This window comes from Ooceraea biroi, chromosome 7 (assembly GCF_003672135.1).
Source record: "Ooceraea biroi isolate clonal line C1 chromosome 7, Obir_v5.4, whole genome shotgun sequence".
NCBI classification, from domain to species: Eukaryota; Metazoa; Arthropoda; class Insecta; order Hymenoptera; family Formicidae; genus Ooceraea; species Ooceraea biroi.
The window spans coordinates 3,908,373-3,933,811 of NC_039512.1; the positions used below are offsets into that span (position 1 = coordinate 3,908,373).

The window sequence follows — 25,439 nt, forward strand, 5'->3', positions numbered from 1 at the left end:
GCTTTATTCTCAGGTCCTCGGACTAGACTTAGGATGAACCTAATCCTAAGATCGGACTATAAATATTGCTCATAGTACTGACAACTATCGCGGAAAACTATAATCCCGAAAATTGCACGAGCTTTTATGCATCTCTAAAAACGCCGCGTGTAGTTACAAGAAATTTGACTATATTTACGAAATATTATTCGCATGTCGTTACGCATTTTGCGTTTTACATTATTCCGAAAATGAGGCAGGCGATTACGCGTTTACGGATAAAAACGCGCCGATAAAACACAAGTGCTGAAAGTCACGCGACGCGACTCACATGGAATAACTCGTGTATCGCACATCGCGAACGCACAAAGGTCGGCTTAAACCCGAACTAAACGACGACTAAATGTCGGCCATTTTGGTACGGTACTAGCTAGAACGCGCTCGATATTAACAAATCCTCCGTTCGCCGCGTGACGAGGAGGGTGGAGGAACGAGACGAGGGCGAGAGGAGAGAGGGATATCCGACGTTCCGCGCAACGCAAACATTGTTTCGTTTCATTTCGCGATCCGTCGCGGAATCATATTGCGCCGATTCCAATATTTCCACCGTTTTATTGCGATCGTGACGAATCCCCACCCTTTGCCGAGGGCTCTATCGCGTGCACCCTCGTCTCTTTCGATTCCTTCTGCTGTACTTCGATAATCGACCGTAACGAGCGATTATCTTTACACAGTAAAAAATAAAATGTTAATTTTAACATTTTTTGCATGTCCCAGAAAGCCCACTCTAAATTTTAAGTTAAAGTAACTCATTCGTCATATGTCACTTCTTGACAAACTAGAAATGTTAAGTAATTAACACAATACTTTACATTTATTTTTGTTATTGTAACTTTAAGTGTGATGTAAAAATAACATACAAAGTAATTGAAAACTACATGGAAGAGAAGTTACAATAACTCATCAGAAAAGTTGATAGAACATTTTCGTTCATACAATATGAACATTTACTTTTTATGTTATATTAACACATGATAGTAATTATTTCAACTTAAATTATTTTTGATAGAAACATTTAATTTTAGTAAATTTGATTATTTTATATGTCAAAGTTCATGATTATTTGAAGATTTACTTTAACTTCTTTTAGAATGTTAAACTGACTTTGTGACATGTTGATTGTTTAAAATTATTGTGTTAAAAGCATTTCAAATAATATTCCATTTCTAAGAGACATACACAAAATGTTAAGTTATGAAGTTAACATTAATGTAACATATAAAATTGTTATAAAAATAATAACATATCAGTTGTATGTTAATTTTACATTGAAGTAGTAATCAAAACATAGCAACACAAGAAAATTTTAACATATGGACGCACAATTTTTAACGGTGTATTTTTAGATCGCACTTTTGTCGCGTTAAGCAGAATTATTGCAAAATTACGTCTAGATGAGCAGAAGATAGCATGTTAAAAATGTTAATAAATATTATTAGGCTGACGTGTAATTGTCTTCATACAATTGTTTTACTGCGATGACAAAATTTCTTTTTTCTCACGTGTGAGTGACGCGGAACAGTAACATTATTTCCAACTTTGTGCTCTCTATAAATCTTTCAAGAAAGTTGATATAAACGCACCGAGCGTTTTGCTGCGAGCGTAATCGCTGTTTATAGTCTCCTTTATTCTTGTTCTTTATATTTTAGCTTCATGGATGACTTACGTAATATGCTGATAAGTTGCATGTGTTAAATTGAACACCCGCAAAAAGAAGTTCAACCACAAAAATGCTGACATTACAAATCGCAATTGCGAATTCGCAACATGACAAATTTTTATCACACAATGTTGATGACATTGGAAAATATTATCAAGTAACCGAGAGATAGCTTCTCTTCAAAAGTTTTCAAAACTTATCGATCATTTTTACAAGATGTTTCCCACGGCTGCTCTTCACCGACTAAATAATTGATGTTAATGTCCGTCGTCTTCTTGTGCCAAGATATCCGACAATATTCATCAAAATTGTTAGAAGCAGCAATCCAATCATGTCCCACCAAAAGTTTCTTTCGTTATATCCATATTCGGACAAAACTTCCGTTCCGTTCAATAAGCAAGGCATATTATAACTAATTGGACATTCTACAAAAGAGAAATTTGATGTATCAATGCATTGAAAAAAAAGAAACCATTTCGATGATACTACTACCATATTGATTTTCCCTCACCGATGTCTTTTATTTTCGACCAATGTATTATCGAGATGGCTTCATTAGCGTAATAAAATATGGAGGCGTATTTGAAGTACATTAAATAGTTCGGCATTGTTCTACGAAAATAGTATTTAATATTAATTAATGTTATATTCATTATTCATCATACATTATCAATAAAATAAGCTGTACGTACCGGAGATTGTAAAACATACCCGCCGTTAACAGAAACAACAGATCGAACATTATCATTATTGTAGTCGCAACTTCAACATCGGCGACCCAACTGGAAATCATCATGCCGTATGCCGTGCCAGAAACCGCTGCTGCCGTCGTGCAAAGATAATACAGGCCAAAGTCAAGCAACCAAAATTCAGACTGCAGCGCAAAATATATCACGATCGTGAATAGGAAGGTCCTGAGCGTAGTCTTGGGTATCTAAAGAATTTGAAAAGAAATTGTGAAAATAATTTTATCACTTGGCAATACATTATTCTGTAATTCGTTATGCAATTACCAAGCCGAGGACAATAGTGAAATAATAAGGTCCTGGCGCGTAAATGGCACTCTCGCGAAGATAAAGAACAAGTTCACGGGGTAATTCATAAACGACGGAATAAGCGACCGTAAAAATGATCTCGGAGATTGTCAAGTACAATGCGCCTCGAGCGTTCTGTATTCCTTCTTGTGTCAATGAATTGGTACCAGCGTAAAAAATACCAACAAAGACTATAGATAGCTGCAAGATTACAATTTTTAATATTGCACTTTATGTTCTTCAAACGTGTGCTTTCTTTTTAGCATCTTCATTACCGAGTAAGAGAACCACGTGATCCAATTGTCAAAAACTGTCCTTTTATTTTGCAGACATATTCTCCACAGCAACCAGTAAGATTGTACGAGCCATCCGGATTTTCTATAGGAAAGATAATTGCATTCAGTTAGATGTTGAATATTGAATATTATAGACATCCCTTCGAAAAATTACTGTCATTTTATCTCAATACTTTCGAGGAATGATGCGGGCAATTTCGACACCGTCGATTGACGGAATTTTTGAGAACGGCAATTGCGAAAATGCTCGATGCAACTCAACGCTGCGATCTGTCCCGTTTTGGCGTGATAAAATATTCACATAATATTCGGCTTCATCGTAATTTGCAGGACAATGATAATCCTGACTGCACAAATATATATTGATTGTCCTGTTATTATTACCTGTTACAATTCAATATAATTGCCATCAATTGGAATGTTTGGTTTACCTTTCAAAGAACTCTGTGGCACTTTTCAGAATTCCAAAATACACCGATCTACCGTCAGCCATTAATATTACATGACTGAATATATTATATATTGCCATACCCGGCTGATGAATCGTGCAAAAAACCATGACACCCCTCAAAGCAATTTGTTTCAATGATTGTACGACGCATGTTGCGGAAAAAACATCCAGACCTGCATTTTAGATATTGCAATATTCAGTATTGTACAATTCTTTCCTTGTTTCTTAGATAAATCGATGATTTTATAATCTCTTTTCTCACCCGTAGTTGGCTCATCTATAAAGAGTATTTTCGGCCTTGTCACTAATTCCGCGGCCAATGACAGACGTTTCTTTTCACCACCGGATAGCTTCGATATGACAGTATCGCTGCACTCGTGTAATCCAAAGTCTCGCAAAAGTTCTTCTCCTAAGGATACTCTTTGCAATACACTACAACTATTTCCCATTTTCAGAGAACACTAAAGAAACAGCTCGATATCAAAATTAATCTATCACACATAATTATATTTGTATTGGGTTGGCCAAAAAGTAATTGCGTTTTTTTTATATAAATAAAAGGCGAATTTTTCATGGGAAACAAAAACTTTATTAAACAATATATTGTCCATTTTGTTTGATTATCTTTTGCCATTTTTCAGGCAACTTCATGATTCCGCGCTCAAAAAAGTTCTTATCTTTTTCAGCAAAAAACAATTCCAACAACGATTTGATAACCTCATCAGCAGTAAAGGTTTTACCATTCAAGGCGTTTTGCAAAGAACGAAACAAATGGTAATCTGATGGTGCCAGGTCTGGCGAATATGGTGGATGTGGTAACACATCCCATCCAAGCTGCAACAATTTTTCACGAGTGACCAAACTTGTACGTGGTCTAGCGTTATCATGATGAAACACAACACCTTTGCGATTCACCAATTCTCGACGTTTCTGTTTGATGGCATCATTTAATTTATCCAGTTGACGACAGTATACGTCTGAATTAATGGTTTGATTCCTTGCAAGCAGCTCAAAATACACAATACCTTTAAAGTCCCACCAGACTGACAGCATAATCTTTCTTTGGTGAATATCTGCTTTTCAAGTGCTTTCAGCAGGTTCATCGCGCTTGCTCCACGATCTTTTTCGTTTGACGTTGTTGTAGACGATCGATTTTTCGTCGCCTGTTATCATACGTTTCAAAAATGGATCATTTTCCTCACGTTTCAAAAGAGAATCGCAGATGTCATTACGCTTAGTGAGATGAATTTCTTTGAGCTCATGTGGTACCCAAATATCGAGCTTACTAATGTATCCAAGTCGTTTTGAATGGTTTTCAACACTCGATTTCGATATGTTAAGATTCTCAGCAATCTCTCGTGTCGTTAAACGCCGATTGGAATCGATCGGTGCCTTTATTTTGTCATCATCAATTTCGATTGGCCTTCCTGAGCGTGGTGCATCTTTCACATTAAAATCTCCAGATCGAAATTTAGTAAACCAATTTTGACACTGTCGCAGTTTTAAAGCATCTTCGCCATATACATGACATAACTTTTTATGAGCTTGCACAACGTTTTTCCCTTTTCGGAAGTAATAAAACAAAATATGAGGAAAATGTTCTTTTTGATTTTCCATTTTGAAATCGACGGCAAACAAACAATTGTTAACTGAAATCGTGTACTTTCTTTTTCTAAAACAAGCTTGAACTGTGAGTTGTTAACCTACATAATGAATTTGCGGTTTAGAATGAAGTTAGTTACATTTCAAGACATGTATGTCCATCTATTGGAAAAAAACGCAATTACTTTTTGGCCAAACCAATATTTAAATAATTTTAAATTATTCGCGCAACCAGCGGACAACAACGAGAAATAAATAAGATCAGAGTTCTAAAGCAATCGAATCGATACTTTCTATTTTTACACTGTAGCAATGCAATTTTTCAGTACCATGAACAACATGTACTCCTTTGGCGTGAGGGCAGAGGGTAAAGCATCAAATTGTGGCACGTAGCTCGATATTTCCATCATCGTCTCTTCGGAAGCGTCGTGTCCATTGATCTTCACTGTGCCCGAACTCGAATGAAGCCTTCCCGCTAAGGCAGCAAGAAGCGTAGTTTTGCCGGCACCACTAAATAAATAAGTTGATTCTGACGCGAATTTATCATGAGATAGTCACAACTAGATGTATGTATGTAATATTTTATTACCTAGGTCCCAAGATAGCGAACATGTTACCAGTTTCTGCATACCCGGATACTATAAAAAGCATCATTGTTAATAAAAAGAATTATTATCTGTCCTTCCTGTTAAATCGTTAGCAGTCGATATTTTGTTAATTATACAAATAGAAATTCACTTTTAATGTATTTAATTTAAAAGTATCATTACCCTCTTTCAATATATTAAGCGCTCTCGTATATCTTCTCTGTAAGAATTTCCGCCACAGTTTTTCCGAACGTTTATCATCCTCGACGAGCACAGTAACAGTTAAATTTTCCCAAACAAGTTTCAGCTCAGTAAAATCTGTTAAATTAACTGCGTCATAATAACGATTCATCTCGTAACGTGTTAAGTAACTTCTAGTCTTGATGTCACGGGAATGATGAATCTAACGCTGCACCTAACAAATCTTTACTATTTCTGTCCTGTGTTTCTTAGTATTTCTTATCATCGTTATCTAAAACCGCGCAGATATTAATGAGGTAGGTTAGTACACTATGAAAGTATTAAATTTCGTTACTTCGTATCACGATTCGAGATAAATTTTATGAGGAAAATGTCATGAAATATCGTGAGGAAAAAGAACATGTGTGTTCTGATATAAATCAATTTAATACAATTAAATATTGCGTCGCATCTATGTTATTGCCTCTATACAAAAAGAATTAGAGAACTATACAGGGGTGTGTTGCTATTATTATTATTAAATATTAATAGCAAGTTCATAATTATCCGCAAACAATAACATATAATATATATATATCTACAATTTTCTCTGCGATAACGATACGCGCCGCATTATACAAATCGTATTATATAAAAGTGCAAACGCATGCGAGCGCACGTCGCTCGAAAAATGTGAGAAAAGTCAATAGCATGTAAAATCTGAGAATTATTTACAGTAAAGTATACGTACATACATAGTTCTGTCGATGTACATGCTTTACTCGCTAATTCGCGTATCCTCCCGTACGTAAACCTACATAAATCAAGAACATTACGCATGCATCTGCATCCTCCTGCATTCTGGAATCGAGAACAATGCATCGCTCGCTAACGATCCTGAGTTTTCATATTCGCTGCTTTATTTTTGTCCTGGATTTTACTCCGCACGCTGTAACGCTATCGATAAATCTATTGAAACGTACATTATGTAAAACGGTCGTTGGACGCAACATGACGCTCTAATTACAATCAGCTGCCTCGAGTAATTAACTGCGATTGTGCGAACGAAGGCACAACATTGTCGACAGTTGAATTTAATCAGTAAGAGAAACAGGGAAATGCATAATCAGTGGAAGTACGGATATGTTATTGGCGGCTCAACAACAAGATAATTAAAAACATATGACATGTTTCTCTTTATCAAATTCACATCGTATATGTATGAACAAAGTAACAATAAATATCAGGAATTTTTACTGTACAACAATAATGTATAATATTCTTGCTATTAACAGCACGAGAACAATTACAAGTAGTAATCACTCACACGGTTTCGAGCGGGATATAAATGATATTGTATAAATCTACTTGTATTAATTCAATACCTGAATACACGTACATGGGTAATATTGGAATTAAAACAAGTTTTTATATGAAGAGAAAATTTAAATAGATGCAGAAATGGAAGCTTTTCGCATTCGCATGATCAACATCGAGACTTTTAATTGCAAGTGTAATATAAATGCAAAATACACGTCATAATATAAAATACAATTGTCATAGAAATAATATAAAATATGTTTATAAACGTACGTGGTATATCGCGATACTATAAGGCAAAATCGATTTCGAGTCACTCCGGAATCGCTATTCCATCATTGCGATGGCGCATTAATATGTTAAAAAGAAATGTAATTTTTAAAAACGTAATCGTTAATGCATTTCAAGCATTGCTTTTAGGAATATCTAAAACTTCGTTAAGCTATTATCCTTAAACTATGGCTGCCTTATGCTGTACATTTATAAAGCTATTTAGAAAATTGTTCGAAGATATCAAACGAGTGAAATTGATAGGCCCGAGTTACGTTCAAAAGAACAATGTCGAATAGTTTCTCACTTGAGAAGACAAGCAAACGTTTTCTACTGCGAAGAATGGCAAGGCGTAAGACATCATGATGATACTCATGGCATCCATGAAGACACACTGGGATTGACGAGTGGAATGTCGTGACCAAAAGTTCGAACTTGAGTTCGGCGAACCTATTCGTCAGCAGTTGCAGGACTTTCTGGAGCTCGTTGGCGATTGATTCAACGTAAACCGCTCGCCATCTGTTTGGTCTTGGACACCATTACCTTTCATCATCTGATCGTTCTGTAATATCTGAAGCAATATTTTACGCATTTAGTATAACGGTTGAAAGAGATAAGATAGATGTATCCTGAAGTATATAGCAACACGAGCAACAACTTGAGTCTGACGTGCAGACATCGAAGACGTAACGATTAATTTTACGCTGGTTAATTAATTATGCATTAAGTTGAGCTTCTCTAGCGCGAAAGACGTCAGTAATAAATCCACCATATGTTATGCATAAGCGATAGGTCTAGTAAAAGAAAGCGGTCGTATAATATGGATATCATACGATACCGTATTTATTTATTTTCTCTTTAAAACAACTCAAATTATTTTTCTCGATTATATATTTTCGAATATTTGATCGATTATTTTCTATATTTATTATTATTTAAAAGTCTTTAAAATTCAATGAAAAATTTGATGAAAAATGTCTTACTTTGTTCACGAGGAATCTGGCTGCCTCCTCGATGTTAATATTCTCCTTTGCCGACGTCTCGAACCAGCCAGCAAAATTTTTCTCTTTGCAGTATTCATCCATCTTGGTGGATGAATTGACCAGACCTTCCTTCTGCTGATCGCATTTGTTCGCCAATAACACGCACGGAATCGACGATCCGTCAGGAAGCTGTACCTTGGAATCGAGGTCCTGTTTCCATTTTACTACCGCGTCCAATGTCGCGCTTCTTGTCACGTCGAAAACGATGAAGGCACCTACGGCTTCTTTGTAGTACACTCTGGTCATGTTCCCAAATCTTTCTTGACCTACGTGTCAAACAGATCATTGTATCATTTAATTCATAATACACTTGATTAAATATGATTCAATCTAGCGCAATTGCAAAACTTTAAATATATAAATTATCTAAATAGACATAATCTAAAAACCTGGAAATATTTTCTAAAGATTCTTCAAGTACTTTCTAAATGACGTTGGTGACAAGATATAGAACGGTTCACAAGATCTTTGCGCGTGAAACGTTAAAATGTTAATCTATCTGTCACACGCATATTGTGTTTCTTTGCTAAACGAAAAAGACATCGTGAGTTATAACTGACCTGCGATATCCCATAGCTGCAGTCTGATGATAGTGTGAGGATCCCAATTCAATACTTTGAGCGCAAAATCGACGCCAATCGTTGCGCGATAATGCTGGGAGAAGAATTGATGAACGTATCGCTTGATGATAGATGTTTTCCCCGCTCCGAGCTCGCCAATTACTAATATCTTGTACAAGTGCTCCCGTTTCTCGCCTACTCCGAGATTCGGTGTGTTATTCGACGACGACTGAAACAACAACAGAGAATGCAATTAATATCTGAATATTTTCTCTATTAAAAATAATACTCGCTATGCAATGCTCCTCTTTTTTCTCCATTCTCGCAGGCTGTAGATTGACATAAACGAAGAAATAATAGCAGACCTGATAACGCAGTTTTCAAATATACATTTTATTAATCATAAAGTGGATAAAAGGTGGATATTAATTATTGTTGTAATAAAAACGTTCATAGCACGACTTAAATCCACAATGTTTTATAAACGCAAGCATTTGCGATACACGAACCTTGAGCCACTTCCACTGCTTCGGTTGTATCTTCCACTTGCCGAGATCAAGTGTCTCTAAATTTCGCCAGATTTTCAATTCAACGTCCATATTCGCGCGCTGTTTTGCAGACGTTTCAGATGAGAATAGCTAACGCTCTTCGCGAATGATTTTACTGTTGTAGCCCGTGCGAACGGAATGAACTAACTGACTCATACGTGGGAGAGTAATCTTCAAGTAGGGGCGATCCGGGGGATCGCAAGAGAACTATAAATACAACAATAAGTCTTTTGCATCTTAATGAGTGTATTATTGACGATCCGAATAATCGCGATCGTTCAAAGAGCGCAGATCATCTTTTGAAATTCCTATTTTAGTCACAGGGAAAAATCATAAAAATACATAAATTGGCTCAAAAATATCGCGATTAATTATTTCTACTTGATTCCACTTATTTATTCGATCATTTTCGGTTTCCATTCGTCAATGCACATTTTTCTTTTACGCGTAGGCGTGCTATGATCGAACGTGCAAAACCACGTAATCCGAAACTTCGTAACAAACGAGAGCATACGAGACAGAAAAGATGAAAACGAAGAAAACGCAAAGCGGATCTGTATCAACAAAGTACCGCAAACTCGTATCACAACATCTGCCTACGTCAGGATTAGCATAGTAAAGTCTCTAATGCATTCAATCCTCCCTTGCCTCCCTAATACAACAGAGTCTGCAATTCGATTGATCGAATGTTTCCCGAATGAATGAATATCCGTGGACATCGCGAGTTCTATCCTTCATTCTTCCTGCAAACGTTTCTTGATTAATTCAAGAATTCTTTTTTTATTTATTTAAAAATCGTTTTGAGAGAAACTTCGCTCTTTCCCGTATCAGTAGTGAATGCATTGAGCTTCGTCACTGGATAAGCGACTACAAGCATTACGAATGCGGGGTTCGATCCGAGCTATCGTATTTCCGTCATGATCAACGTATCAATGCACGTAATACGCTTATCGTCGTAATTCGCGATTCAATAACGTTGTCCGATGTCGCAAAACATCAGGCGGGTAGCGTCAAAGGAAACTAATTTCTGTTAATAGCGCCATAATAGAGTACACGATGAACCTGATCCTGTATCTCGAGATGGTTCATCATAGATATACAATTCCTACCATAGCTGCCATGGCGGCGTGAAATCGGGAGTAATTGTTGTCCGTTCTGTTGTAGCTCTCCGTGTAATCCTCTTCAACACCGTCCAAGTAATCCGATGGCGCTTCCTCGAGGAGGGTTCCTTCCAAACTGGAGAACGTGTCGAAAGTCCTCACGCTGATCTGCCGCGCTTTTCTCTTTCTCTCCTCATCACGCTGGTCCAGAAAGTTGTTGTCGGTGGTGCATGGATTATCGTCGGCGACGGTAACTGCGATCACCGTGTCGTCCGATTGCGTATCTTTCGATGAAGAATCGAAAAAGCGACGCTGAAATATCGCTCGTTTTTCTTCCAACAATGACAGCTTGCGGCGCACCTCGACGGGCGATGATCTCGATGCCGAGGAATCCGACTCGGATCTTGTCTTCAATTTGCTTCTTCTGACCTCGGCATCGTGGACAAATTTCGTTTCGCTAATTTCCGGCCACTTCGACAACGCGTACGGAAGCGTCGAGCTGCATTGCGCCTCGGAACGCGAGGCATTATCTTGTTGCGGAAGTTGTTCGGTGTCTGTGCAAGCAAGAAATTTGAGAATTCGCAGTTGGGAAATCTTGAATGGTTTCAAGATTTCAAGGTTTCAAGCATTTTCAATAGCAAAGTAATACTACGGTGTGCACGCACTTCGCTACAGCAGTAAATAATCTTAAAGTGTCCTAAACAAGTTATAGCAAAACTTGAAAGTATTAGGAGTGTGATTTAGTTTTGAGGGTTTTGCAACAGATGGCTGTAGTGTCAGTTTGTTCCAATAGCTGTTTCCGATAACTGTTGTTTCTTACAGTGTTGACATTATCCATGACATTTAGTAGCATTATAGCAATAGATGCAATAACAGTCGTTTTATATCATCGTAAAAATGCAACTTCCGAAAGCTCTTTAGCATTTTCGACATGCGTTGCTTTTGTTTTTTAATCAAAAGAAAACTGCGGCTGACGGTTATAGAATTCTTGTGGAAACTTATGGTGATTCTGCCCCATCAATTAAGACGTGTGAATACTGGTTTAGACGCTTTAAAAGTGGTCATACTGATGTGAAGGACAAAGAACGCTCGGGACAACCAAGAAAGCTTGAAAATGCAGATTTGCAAGCATTATTGCACGAAAATGCAACACAATCCACTTCAGAACTTGCCAGAGCATTAAATGTTGATCGTACAACAGTTATCAAACATTTACATGAAATGGGAAAAATTCAGAAAGAAGGGAAATGGGTTCGACATGAATTATCGGAAAGTGCCATTGCGAACCGGTTGAACATTTGCATTTCGTTGATCGCCAGGCAAAAAAAGAAGTCTTTTGTCTCGGATTGTTACTGGGGATGAAAAGTGGATCTATTTTGATAATCCCAAACGCAGAAAATCACGGGTGGATCCAGGCGAACCATCAACATCCACTCCGAGACGCAATATTCACGGTTGAAAAGTAATGCTCTGTATTTGGTGGGATAGTGTACTATGAGCTGTTAAATCCGCATGAGACTGTCACGGCTGATCGTTATCGACACCAATTGTACAAGTTGAAGGAAGCATTGGACCAAAAACGACCACCAATTGCGAGTAAACGACGGAAAGTGATTCTTCTTCGTGACAACGCTCGACCTGACGTTGCGTTATCAGTGAAAGAAACACTATTAGAGCTCGAATGGGAAGTCTTACCGCACCCCGCGTATTCTCCGGACATTGCTCCATGCGATTATTATTTGTTCCGGTGGATGCAACACGCTTTAGAGGATACACACTTTCATAATTTGGAAGAAGTGCGAAAATTCGTCGACGAATGGATGAACTGAAAAGAAGAGTGATTTTATCGTGGTGGAATCGATCTCTTGCCAGAAAGATGGGAAAAAGTTATAGAAAACGAAGGAAAATATTTTGATTAAGGTATTCATTCATTATCATATTTAAATACATGCGTTTTTGAGCAAAAAAACCCTCAAAACTAAATCACACCCCTAATAAATAAACCAAAATGAAGTAAAAGGAAAGAGGATAAAAGAAAAGAAAAGCAAAATCTTTACACCACGCGAGACGTAAAAGTAACGATATCAAAATTGATAAAAAAGTTAATAAAATCTACATATATATAGAGAAAGGTGTATCAGTACGATCAAAGCAAAGCGATGACAATTTGTGAAATGTCTTGTTTTTCGTCATGCGTCAATTTCAAAGAAAAAGTGCGATTCTATCCATTATAGCACTCATACCGGGCTTATTCTGCTGATCGGTTTTCGTGAAGCTTTTGATGGTCAAAGACGGTTGTGATTTACGTTGCACTACGGTTACGGTCTTCGACAGTTTCTCGAGCTCTAATATTTCTGGTTTGTTAAGTTCTCCCTTCGCTTCCTTTTCCCTCTCCAGGATGTCCTCATTCCCCAGCCCCTTCTTCACGGCAGCTCTGGTCGGACTGTACGAGTGACCAGACGATTCTTGCGAGGACTGGCTCTGTGATCGACTGCTGTCGCCACCCTCTGGGGCACGTCGCGCCTCTTGCTGTTCCGAGGACAGGCGAAATTTGTTTAAGCTCAATTTGCGCACGAGCGAGTGCGACTTCTTTTTCTTCTTCTTTAAGGTCGTGTCCGAGGGCACGTCAGTTGCCGATTTCAGCTCCTTTTCGTTCTCGAGCTGCTGTGATTGCTGCCGAGATACCTCTGAAGTGGAAGAGGATCGCAAGTCAGAAGAAATAATTCAGACTCTATTATCCCTGAAGATACAAACGCGCAGAGTCTAATAAAGCGTTTCATTCTAAAAGCTGACGCAAGAAAAAATGAAAAAAAAATTAAACCGGAAGAAGTAGATCTAAAGAAATATCCGATTCTAGTTGCTTTCGAAGAATCATTTTATCTCCAAGCTGACTCGCGACATAAATGATTGTACTCCTTCTCCGCAATTCCGAGTTCATCGAGTATATTGAAATTAAAACCTTTGTCATCTTGTTCCGCATCCGCCTCGACGTATGTGTCGGTCTCACGTGCTTTCTTCTTGATCTTGAATATACCACCCTCGCGAAAACTGCTCTTGAACGCGCCGAATTTGCCTCTTTTTCTGTCGTCTGTGCTGATACTGGAAGAGAGGATCCCAACGCCACCGCTGCCGCTGGTCAAGGTGTCGAGACTGGAGCTGCTGTCGCCCACAGTAACGTAGTTTCCGGTGAAGTAGTCACCGGAAGTATCGGCTGCAGCAGGCTTCCGTTTCTCTTCCTCCGACGAGGAACGCGCGATCACTGTGTCGGGCGAGCTGCCGCGTTCGTTTGTGCTCTCGTTGCGATTCATGATCGCTTCGTCGAAGAAGAAGAAGAAGAAGAAGATGAAGAGGAGTCGGAGAGGATATAAAACGAATAATGATAATGGAAAGTGACGACAGATGGACAAAGTAGAAGGATAGAAAGAAAGGAATAACAATCTGCACACTTGGTTCGTACACTTTATCGCGCCACCGTTTCCCGCTACTTCTCTGTCTCACTTTGTTCTCGCATCACTGCTTGGCTTCCCAGCCACTGGTGGAAACCTTAGAAGAGCTCGCATCGGGTTCGATCGGCCGCGAACGGATAATCTGGCTCGGTTTCCTTCCTCCTCTCGTCTCTTTAGACACTGACTTTTTCTTCGCGAATGACGCTCTCACGTAACGGAGAAACCTGAGAGCCGAAGAGTGACTGGACAGCGATGACTGACGGTTTGAAATGTTATAAATTATCCGAATATTTAGATTACAATCAGGATTCGCTTTTTGGTCCTACAGTTTAGGATATCTGTCTGAGGACACAATATCATCCAATTATTAGAATGTCGACTGAATATGTAGTAGCTTCCAAAGACACGGCGTTCAAATAATGTCTTCTTGTATTTTGCTCTTCTTATACTTCTTATGCTTCTTGTATTGTATGTAAGATCCTTTGACTAAGCATCACTGGAACAAGCACTCGTACTCCTCTTGATGATACCACTGCGTTGGGCATTAAATCAGCACGCGCGCTTCAAAGTCTCACTTCGCGAAGCGCGAAAATATTGTTTTTCAAAAAACAAAGAAAAAATGTAAATGTAAAAATGTAATAACCGATGTTGATTGATGTTAATAATTAATGATAAGAAATGAAGGAAACTTATATTTATATCAATAGAAAGCTGGAACTATGGAGGATTCAAGGAGCTGGCAAGCCCAACGATGTCCTGAGCCATACTAAATGTTGATATAAAAATCTGAGGGGGTGGGGCATGCAAGTATCCCCCACTACATGAGCAGTGTACGTATAACTACGTGTGTTGGTCTGATATTCTACTCGATGTATGCAGAATATATGCATGCATGTATGTGTCTGGTACGCATGACATATATACGTGTACATACGTAAACCAAGTGTATGTATCTTCTTGCTTGCACACGTTTGTCTGTTGTACGAATATACATACACCTACATGTATATGCATAATATCGTCGCTGCACATTTATGTGGATCCTGGTGATGTATAAAAGTGTAACTTGCTCTCTTCAAGTTGCTTTAGATGTCAGACTACACCATCGCGCGCAGTAGGCATATTACGTAAATTTCACTACTCCATGATAGCGCAATGATAAGCAAACTATTTGGAATACTTACGCACGACAGAGTGCAGTGCGTGTTACGTAACGAAATTGTGCTTGCGAGTTTTATCATCAAGTCGCAAAGTCACGAACAGGAGCGAATTACGATGCAAAAGCCTTCGTAAAATATAATTATTACATTTGTTGAAACAACAGATATTATTCATTGTAATACAAGACTAGTGAACGAAATCATAAAAACCATTTTGTTCTTTGATTATTCCATTCGATCAAAAAGATGAAAGATAGAGAATAATCTCTTTTGATCTCGATTTTTAGTACAAAGAGACAAATCTTGTCAAAAATCTTGGGTGATTATGAAGCGTTTGATAGAATTTGCACGCCTCGCGAACGCACTTGATGCTCTAGTTAAGTCGCGTCCTTGTGTCGTCAGTCTAACAATTAATTAGCCGAGTATAATGGATCAGCCATTGATACGCAAGAAGCGGATAAAGAAATAATGCGGTAATATGCTTCGCGAAGATTAGGATGAACTTTTCAACTCGTAATCTTAATTGGCCGTGTGCGATTACGCATGTCGTCTGTATTGTATTTCGTCTGCTTTTGCGTCAAACGCAACGTATCTGCGCATATTACATTTTCCTTGTAATTATCATTTTTAGATTTAAACGGCTTTGCGAGAAACATCAGAAGCACGAATATGCAGCTTTTTTGACAGAACGAATTCGTTTGATTCTAATAAATATTTATGTAAATTTTAATAACAAATCATTTGAATATGATGAGAGATACAAGATACATTTTCTTTGCTATATTATCTGCCTGCAATTATTGATTCATATCTTCGCATCCGTAATTAAATGTTAAGAATATCGTTCGTGGTTAATGTGCGTGAAATGAGCGAACGTGTCTTCGTAGTATAATAACGATGGACAATCAGGGCCAAGATCATCAAGCGTGATTCCTAAATCGATGATCATCGACAACTATAGTTATATTAGAATTATTATGTCTTGTTGTACTGTACGGACATATATTATTATATATTTACTAGACCTTTTCCTGCTACAAAACGCGTACAAAGAAGTGCACGTGGCTGTTGTACAGCAAGTCTATAGAACACAGACTAACGGTATAGAATGTCCTATAAGGAAGATAAGTTGTAGAACGTGTTGTTGGTCAACAATCTCAAGTATTCATGGCGTTCTTGTATTCGCGACAGTAATGTCTGGTAGCGAAGACAAATAGAGAAGCTTTCCTTTGTAATACCTTGTGACTCTTTCATAAATATCACAAAAAACAGGAACAGACATAGAAAAATAAAAGCTACAACTGCAAAAACATAAATAAAGTTTCAAACAGTGTCATTTCTGAAGCAGTAAAGTTCGTCTTGTAACGTGCACAATATACGTGACATACAGGATGTTAATAGGAAGAGACTTTTTCTTACTTCCCATATGACGTAACGTATTACATCACGAGTAAAATCGACGTTCCGGTAGTTAGTGGCGAATTGCACATCTAATCTAATTGTAACGTCCCATCGCCAGGGCAGATTTTCTCGTTGCGATAGTACGGTGTTCCAGCTAAGCAAGTTGGAGAAAGTATCTCTCGATAATTACGTCTACTTGCACTCCGGAGAAATGAATTCGCGGGGGCAACGTTTTCGTGAGAAAACGCATTATGATGCGTCCGTCGCGTGTGCGACACCATTCGCAATCGGCAGTAAAAGTGTTTCATCAAACGCGGCTTGCGCAAAGCGCGACGAGAATTCGCGGCTTGCGTGCATGCGGAACCACCCACCTTTCTAGCCGCCCTGGCTGCCTCCTGCTTGCAATTTTCACTAAAATTCATATTAAGGTCGAGGTACAGGTGATTGTTGTTTAACAGTAATGCGGGCGGCTCCATCGGCGGTGGATTGGCCTCCTTTTTGTGCCTCAAGCGTCTCTCGGTTCTCTCCTGCCTCGTGCGCAGCACTAGCACCACATTTCGGTCCAACATATCCGACTCAATCGACCAGAGACGCGACTCGATTTTTTTATTTCTTTTTCTCTGTGTGACCTTTCGTGATAAATCAAGTGTCTAATTACTAACGAGCTTTAACGTGACGTACTTGCCGTCGCAAGACAACAAAACATCAAAATTTTACGAACGGCAGAAACATAAAGTATTAGCTTGGAAAAAACGTCCTTCGATCTACGCTATCGCGATACATATCGACATTGTCGTGTTCTAATTTGTAATCGCAATCCTTCTCGGAGACAACACTATGCGGACTCTATTTCTGCGTCCGTTTGTTTTCGCCTCAACGGATATCGAAACTTTTTCGAAATTTCCCGATTTATGCGACGATCGTGAAATTCGTGAACCGGCCGTAAAGGAACGATAGTAACAGACAGTGTGCGCCGGGTGAGTGCAAAGTCTCAGCATTTATTGGTTCGGATTAGCCCGGACGTTATCGTCTACCATGTTATCGGAGCGAACGAATACAAAAAATGTTAGGCGCCTCGAAGGCACGATCGTTTTTAGACATGCGAACAACAAAGTGGAATACGAGGAAGACGAAGAAGAAAAAGGGGTGACAAAGGGGGAACGTGCGGAAGCTGCGCACGCGGCTGGACCATGGTTCACGAAGTCAACAACTTTAAAAAATTTTAGCCAATGCGAATTTCCTATTACTCTAGACACGCGCGTCTAGAAATAGCGCGCTAATCGTGATTTTATTCGTTCGAACAGAAATACTCCTTTCGAAACCGATATTAATTGATGTCAGATGCAGATTTGCATCATTATTATATTGCGTCATTATACTTATTATAATTATTATATAGAACTTTAGAACCGCGTTCATTTGTTTGTTTAATTTCATTCTTTTAATTAGTTTAATAATGTTTATGTATTTAATTAATTTATATTGAGCGTTATTGATTGTCATTCATAACTTTGTTTGTTTAACTTCATTCTTTTAATTAGTTTAATACCTTTTATGCATTTAATTAATTTATTCAACGTTATTGATTGTTATAAAATATACAGAATTTGTGTAATTTGTCACCGCTGTCACAGTGAAAGATCATTGCATCAGTCAAGCAAGCTGTATCTGTATCAGCCGCTAAGACGAGAAAATTTGTCAGCCTGAATGGTTTACTGCGCAAGTTAAAAATAATCATCACCAGCTATCACCGGTTACTTTATCACAGAAAATACCGAGTTTCGCCATTCTTCATCAAGAACGTCAAAATTGCGTCAATAAGAGTGTTTTCGTTGTAACTTCTTGTTCTGAAGTGGAAGGGAAACGCGCTAGGCGGGATCAAAACGATCGTACGACGAGAATAACAATGTGCAAACGTGGTTGAACCTGTTTACATCGAACTAGAAACTAGTTTGGAATACGCCCGCGGTTTTGTCACCGGTATTCTTTCGCTGTAAACTCGAGTTACACCGATCTTGCGGTACCGATTACGCACTGATCGTCGTCCTTCGACAGCCGTTTCTAATATATCTCGAGGCAGAAATATAATACACCCGCGACAAGGTATAAATTGATATTGGATATCCTAAACAACATTTACAATTATTATTAATTACGATTGATATTCTACTCTATTCAATCGAAGGTTCTGCTTGCCCTCATCATTTTGATAAACAGATACGATACACTTCAGTGAACGCTGTTAATTATGCGCCACCGAAGATGAACCAATTCGATAGCCCAGATAGATGAACCAATGCGATAGATAAACAAACGCGGATACAAATCGTGGAAAAGAGGAAATAAGACGATGTCAAACGATATCTATACTTAAAATGGATGGAAGTCATGCGTTATGTTACGTCAGTCGGAATTAGAAACGATACGATCTCCATTTAGATGAGTACAAATGAATGCAATACGATAACGTGGAATAAGAACGAGATAAACGTTATACAATATTTCGCATGTCTTCCTGGCTGGCGCCAAGAGACCGATATGATTGTTTTCATTGAAGAAGTTGCGGTTGCTACTTTCTTCAGACATGATTGAACGAATTACTAACCATAGCGCTACACATGGTAATATAATTTTTATGCGTGACGTATTCCCGTACAAGAACTAAAATGTAGAAAATTGCTGAGATGAATTTCAATGATTAAATTTAAGATCAATCCGGATTGTTCCGGAATGAGCGAAATGAATGACACTGCAATCTTAAAACATTACATGAATTTGATTAAATTGTTGGTTTGTACTCTGACTTCGATATGTTTAATCTTTATTACTGGCAATAATGATATCTGCCAAAAACTTACATCTATCGCTACCCACATTACACATTATAAATTGCTCATTATAAATGCAGATGTAATTTATATACAGGGTGAGGCACCTAAAGCAGGCCATCTGAATATCTCGGCTGTTATTGGTGATAGAAAAAAATGTGTCAGACCAAACTTGCATGGTTTCGAGGGACACATAATTTGTTCTAAATAGTTTTTTATTAGGTGGACGCGTAGATTATATGAAGGTCAACTTCGTTTTTTTAAATGGTATGATATGTTTTTTTTACGTACCATCTAGTAGAGCGTTTGAAGATGCGCACATTGATCTACGGGTCAAAATCATTCAAGGTCACTGAAGACTAAAATTTCTAAGTGCTAGAACTTTTTCATTTTTGAGTTTACGGTATTTTCAATAGCAGAGAACTCTAGGCAATATAAAAAATAATGATATCAACAACTCAGAACTTCGCGGAAAAAGAAAAAATTTCTAAGGTCTAGAACTTTTTCATTTCTGAATTTACGGTATTTTCAATAGCAGAGAACTCTATTAGGCAATATAAAGTAAATTATTTTCCCTTGCAGTTGGCCTTCAGTGACCTTGCATGATTTTGACCCGTAGATCAATGTGCGCATCTTCAAACGCTCTACTAGATGGTACGTAAAAAAGCATATCATACCATTTAAAAAAACGAAGTTGACCTTCATATGACCTCTACGCGTCCACCTAATAAAAAACTATTTACAACAAATTATGTGTCCCTCGAAACCATGCAAGTTTGGTCTGACACATTTTTTTCTATCACGAATAACAGCCAAGATATTCAGATGGCCCGTTTTAGGTGCCTCACCCTGTATATGAAATAAATATAAATGTATAAATAGACATAATATACATCTATAAAAAATTTATAAAATTATATTTAAAGTCAAGCTTTAAATGTTTAAATGAATGAAATAATAATTCATATATCTTTGAGTTAGACAGACAGTATAAAAAAAAGTTGCATAAAAAACGTTTAATATAATCTTAATTTCAAGAATCAGCGTGACCTTTTTCTATCCCTTTAACACGGATGGCGCCTCGCGTCGACATAATATAGATAAAAATTGTCGCGCACGCTCTGACCGCCTAATTGCTCGATAAAAATTCGTTTTAGAAGAGAGAAGTCGATATTACGAAGCAAAAACGCATGATTCGAGCTAAAAGGCTGATAAAATTACGAGAAGATACGAAGAATAGTAGTCTCCTGAAAAACAGCTATCAGAAAACCATTTATTTCTGTCATTATTAAGCGCAATTCATCATTTCTTTTTTAAACAATATCTCGAAAAAAGGGGGAGCATCTATCTTTATTTCAAAATGATAACGTAATATTTGACTAAATTTTAAACCCACACAGATTCGTAATAAGGACAATTACACGTTGTCAAATGCGCTTATTCGTCAGATTATCAATGGATTACAATAAGCGTTTTAGTTTTAAGGATGCCAATTTGCCATTTCATGCACGTTCATGCAGCATGGAAATCGAGCTCATCAGAAGAGCAAATGGAACAAGTAATTACTAATTAAGATTAACACAAATATCCAAATAGAAACAAACACAGAAATATTGCAACGCTATCTACACAAACATCCTGCTTAAGAACTATATTTAACACAAACGTTATTTAACGCGTTTTTCTTAAACTTGTCCAGTAAGCGAAAAGAGATATATTTTTAAAGCATGTCGAATCAAGATATACTTATCTTTTAAGCATATTGAAAGATGCATCTGAAATATCTAGCAAGTATATTAAGATCGCAATCTCAAAGATGACAGGCAACTTGATCTAATCGCGATGCCAAGATCACACGTGAATCACAGGACCGATATACGCTGTGAAAGCGCAGTAGCGAACTGTCTTCGACACTAGAGCAACGATAACGATAAGTAACCACATCAAAAATATTTGCAAAGCTCCATCAATACATATCTCAATGAATCATTCACGAGTCATTTCGCGCAACTCTTAATCAAAAATGCAAGCACTGTGCAATAAAATAGCTACCTTCTCTTCCATAATTTTACTAAAATGTAGCAAACAAGAGAGAGAGAAGAGTATTCTCGAGAGTTCTCGATCTATCGCGTGAATAAAATATGACTATAATGAGAGTATGCTTGCTTCTATATGTGTGTCGAAATTATTTTACATAGTCGATTGATACAATTTCATCATCAGAATATCTTCATGTTTTAGGTGATAGTGCCAAAACGGGCGACGAAGACTCTTAATACTTTATGGTAATCGATGGCTGCGCCTTCGAAGGGTTGCATGCATGCGTGACACATTTTTTAGAAATAATTCGATCAGATACCCTCTTCTACATTGGGCAAATCTGATCTAACGTAGGTCGTATCGTGGAACGAAACTCGATCGACCACAGTGGTGAAGTTTAATCCGAGGAACGTGCGGAAAAATGCGCGCGGGGAGATAGGATAACGAAGTCGAGGAAGAGAGAAAGAAACTACTTCGAGTCCAATATTGAAATTGCGGCATCGTTACTTAACAAATTGCAAAAGTTTGATAGGAGCGGCGAACATTTATCGAATATACTGATAATATTTCTGAAAGTACAACGGTGAATTAAATTAATATTAAATTAACAAATAACTATCTCTCACTAACGATTATTTATTTTATTCATATATATACGTATTTATACGTATTGATTCCTGTACAATTCATCGTAGAAAAATAATTATATCTGCGAAGAAAGAACAATAGACAATGCTATCGCGAAAATAGTTCACAATAGACATATTCTATGCGATTAGTAATGCGCGTCCTTCCTAGATCCGAGGAAGCTCCTTGGCAGAGATCCATTTTTTAATTTTTTTTGCGAGCACAGATCACAACCGAATCTTTGTATTACTGTCTCAGCGGTTTGGTGACAATCTCCAGCAGATTAGATAAACCGAACTTCTACGGAGATTATCGGTGCGACGCGCATTGCCACGATAAATTTTCCCTTGATAATCACAGGCGAAAGTAAGCGTTTCCACTCTTCTTCCTAACAAGATAGATAATCAAACATGTGTTGGGAATCATACTTGCAGGATAACAAGAGATATTCAACGTAACAGAATTTTCCTCTCGTTTTCACCTCGCCGAGCACGGAAAAGTCTGAACAATTATTTATACGTCGAGAATCAATATTTATATATCGAGATTTTAACGAGTCAACGCCATCCATATTTCAGTCAAACAAAGGACACGCTTCGGATATATGGATATTCCTATCAAAAACATTGACGCATCATTTAATCATTGAGATAACGCCCGCTGAACTTTATCACTTAATCCAGCGTGTTAATCATGCAATCGTCAAATCGGTAGCCAAATGTACACGAATAACAATACACCGACGAAACTGCCGCCTGCTTGTACCATCTTTTTGCAATACAAAAAACGCGAGAGATCTTTTCGCCGTTGTATTTCAGACACATGGTCTTAATAACATCGTCCCTGATTGCCGCTTGTTTTCACGTAGCGCCATGAATCGATAATTTTATTGTGAAGTATAAAACTTCCACCGCGCCGAACAAACAATCGATCATCCGCTCGTGATCTCTCATCCCGTTGGCATAATGTTCTTTCCATATAGTTTCTATATAAATCAATATAACGAAAAGAAAAAAAACCGATCAGTTCAGGAAACAATAATACGAATTAAAGTTAACTAAACTTTCCTTGCAAAAGTATAATACTTCCGAATACGAACGGAACGATCGCAGAATGCAATCGCGCGCTGAAAGCGTTTCGGCGCGTCGCGTCGTGGGACAAATCGTAACTTTCAAAGAACGGATCGCGATTTGAAAATGCGCGATCATTGAGATGGAAAAGATCCAATTCGCAAATGCGCACGATTCACAGGTGTGCCGAACGAGCGCGTTACGTGCGGCGAGGCCGGCCGCTCGCCCGGTCTTTCAAAATCAGCGCGCCAATCGGAAGCGCGCGCCGGCATACGCGCGATATATCGTTAAAAATCGAAAAGAAACGGGCAAACGAAGCCGCAACGCTCACCATTTGACGGGGGAAACGGTCCGGTTGACTTTTCCGGTACTCTTGCAGTTGAACGGACTCGTATCGCTGCTTTTTCTTCAGATGCGAGCGGGACCGTCTCACGACCGATATCACCACAGCTGGGCCCATCCGGCCATCTTGCCGTATACCAAACGTGTACTACAGTGCGCTGGCGTACTTTACGCGCTCGCCTCCCCCGCGGCTGCCGCCAATTGCGTAACGGTCGCTCTCGCACTCGTGGTATCCCTTCTCTCGCTCGCTCTTATCTGACGAGTCGTGCCTCACCGCGGATACTTATCGATCGATAGGGACTTGGGAGTTCGCGTTACCTCCGCGCACGACGCCACTCGACGCTGCAGCAGCTTTAGCTGATCTATGTAACAATCCACATAACACGCATCGACGTCATTGACGTAGGAATATATAGACGGAGCCTCTTACGAGGGGAAGCTGAGATTAGCGGTAAGGGGAGAGCACTGGCACTTCGTGTAACTTCGGCTGTTCGGGTATGTTCGGTTCCGCTAGTGATATATATATATGTACGATGAGTTATTGTGTTGTGCCGGAATGTAGCAATCGCATTAAGGGGAAGCTGGAGTTGCTAGTGAACTATTTTTTCACTATAGCGATGGTAATTGCAGTTTCGAAAATTCTCTTTATTGCTTGTGCAGAATAAAAAATCCTTTTCCACAAATGAAGTATAGATAGAAAGAAAGTCCGCTCTACAGGACTTTATATTCAAAATGGAAAAAAGTTAAAAACTTGCATTTGTCTTTTCTAACTTTTTTCCATTTTGAATATAAAGTCCTGTAGAGCGGGCTTTCTTTCTATCTGTACTTCATTTGTGGAAAAGGATTTTTTATTTTGCACAAGCAATAAAGAGAATTTTCGAAACTGCAATTACCATCGCTATAGTGAAAAAATAGTTCACTAGCAACTCCAGCATCCCCTTAATGCAAAAAGGAAAACTTGGCAATAACGTATGAAAGAAAATAATGGTCCGAAAATTTCTTTTCATCTGTAAGTAAAACATACAATTGTAGGTTATACACAATGCCGGTAAAACGTTTCAGATATTGTTATGTGTTTATTATTATTTAAATTTATTATATATATATATATAGTCAAATCGTATATATTATTAAATATATGAATTAATAAAAACTATAAATAAAAAACTGTTATCGAACAATTGTTCATATGAATATAATAATAAACAAGCCAAAATTCTTTCTTAACACAATAATAATAAATTTAAATAATAATAAACACATAACAATATCTGAAACGTTTTACCGGCATTGTGTATAACCTACAATTGTATGTATTTTACTTACAGATGAAAAGAAATTTTCGGATCATTTTCTTTCATAAGTTGTTGCCAATTTTTCCTTTTTGCATTAATGCGATTGCTACATTCCGACACAACACAATAACTCATCGTACATGTAATTTCAGTATCATAACTTTACAAAACTTTATCAAGTATCATTCGGGCGATGTCGAGAACAGCCGAACTCGCCCGATTTGCCAGCAGCCTCTCCTTACCGCAAATCTCGTAACCCCCCTTGCCTAAGTTCGTAGCATAGGCTCCGTCCATGTATTTCTATGTCAATGATCGACGTATAGAAAAATATGACCGAAAGAAAGAGATAGCGATTACTGAGTGCCATTACACGGCAACGTTAATCGGGTTTAATAACATCCGTAGTTATAAGGTTGGCCAATCACAGTCATTCCATTTTTCAGGAGAATAGTTGTAATTGGACAGTTTTAGAACTACGGATGTTATTAAACCCGATTAACGTTGCCGTGTAAACTTGGTCACTGACGGGCAAGCTCTGTT

At 38.1% G+C, this 25,439-nt stretch overlaps 2 protein-coding genes across 5 annotated transcripts; both read right to left on the bottom strand.

Annotated features, from left to right (window-relative positions):
- Positions 1-1,328: 1,328 nt before the first annotated feature.
- Positions 1,329-6,196, bottom strand: LOC105277578 (protein brown). The gene is made up of 11 exons (XM_020031085.2): positions 5,853-6,196; positions 5,672-5,720; positions 5,412-5,592; positions 3,743-3,941; positions 3,461-3,653; positions 3,203-3,376; positions 3,009-3,111; positions 2,713-2,934; positions 2,392-2,633; positions 2,211-2,311; positions 1,329-2,124 (listed from the first exon to the last, which is right to left on the bottom strand). The coding sequence occupies exons 1-11, from the start codon at positions 6,019-6,021 to the stop codon at positions 1,943-1,945; spliced, it is 1,815 nt and encodes a 604-aa protein (XP_019886644.2). The 5' UTR covers positions 6,022-6,196; the 3' UTR covers positions 1,329-1,942.
- An 85-nt stretch (positions 6,197-6,281) lies between these two features.
- On the bottom strand, positions 6,282-23,773 carry LOC105277579 (ras-related protein Rab-32). 4 transcript variants are annotated; one of them, XM_011336018.3, is made up of 6 exons: positions 13,650-19,603; positions 12,934-13,377; positions 10,700-11,244; positions 9,043-9,271; positions 8,423-8,748; positions 6,282-8,010 (listed from the first exon to the last, which is right to left on the bottom strand). In XM_011336018.3, exons 1-6 carry the CDS (start codon positions 13,996-13,998, stop codon positions 7,897-7,899), a joined length of 2,007 nt encoding a protein of 668 aa, XP_011334320.1. In that variant the 5' UTR covers positions 13,999-19,603; the 3' UTR covers positions 6,282-7,896. The 4 variants fall into 4 exon arrangements, with proteins under 4 accessions (XP_011334320.1, XP_011334322.1, XP_011334321.1 ...); XM_011336020.3 differs by lacking the exons at positions 10,700-11,244; positions 12,934-13,377; positions 13,650-19,603 and adding an exon at positions 23,594-23,773; XM_011336019.3 differs by lacking the exons at positions 10,700-11,244; positions 12,934-13,377 and having other exon boundaries at positions 17,069-19,579.
- Between the last annotated feature and the right edge of the window lie 1,666 nt (positions 23,774-25,439).

Excerpts from the sequence above, each read along its gene's own strand:
- LOC105277578 (XM_020031085.2), bottom strand. The coding sequence starts at position 6,021 with ATGAATCGTTATTATGACGCAGTTAATTTAACAGATTTTACTGAGCTG. Across the intron at positions 5,721-5,852 it reads GCTTAATATATTGAAAGAGG|TATCCGGGTATGCAGAAACT; the intron begins GTAATGATACTT and ends TGCTTTTTATAG. Across the intron at positions 2,935-3,008 it reads TCACGTGGTTCTCTTACTCG|CTATCTATAGTCTTTGTTGG; the intron begins GTAATGAAGATG and ends GTAATCTTGCAG.
- LOC105277579 (XM_011336018.3), bottom strand. The coding sequence starts at position 13,998 with ATGAATCGCAACGAGAGCACAAACGAACGCGGCAGCTCGCCCGACACA. Across the intron at positions 8,749-9,042 it reads GCAGCTATGGGATATCGCAG|GTCAAGAAAGATTTGGGAAC; the intron begins GTCAGTTATAAC and ends TTTGACACGTAG. Across the intron at positions 8,011-8,422 it reads CCAGATTCCTCGTGAACAAA|ATATTACAGAACGATCAGAT; the intron begins GTAAGACATTTT and ends ATATTGCTTCAG.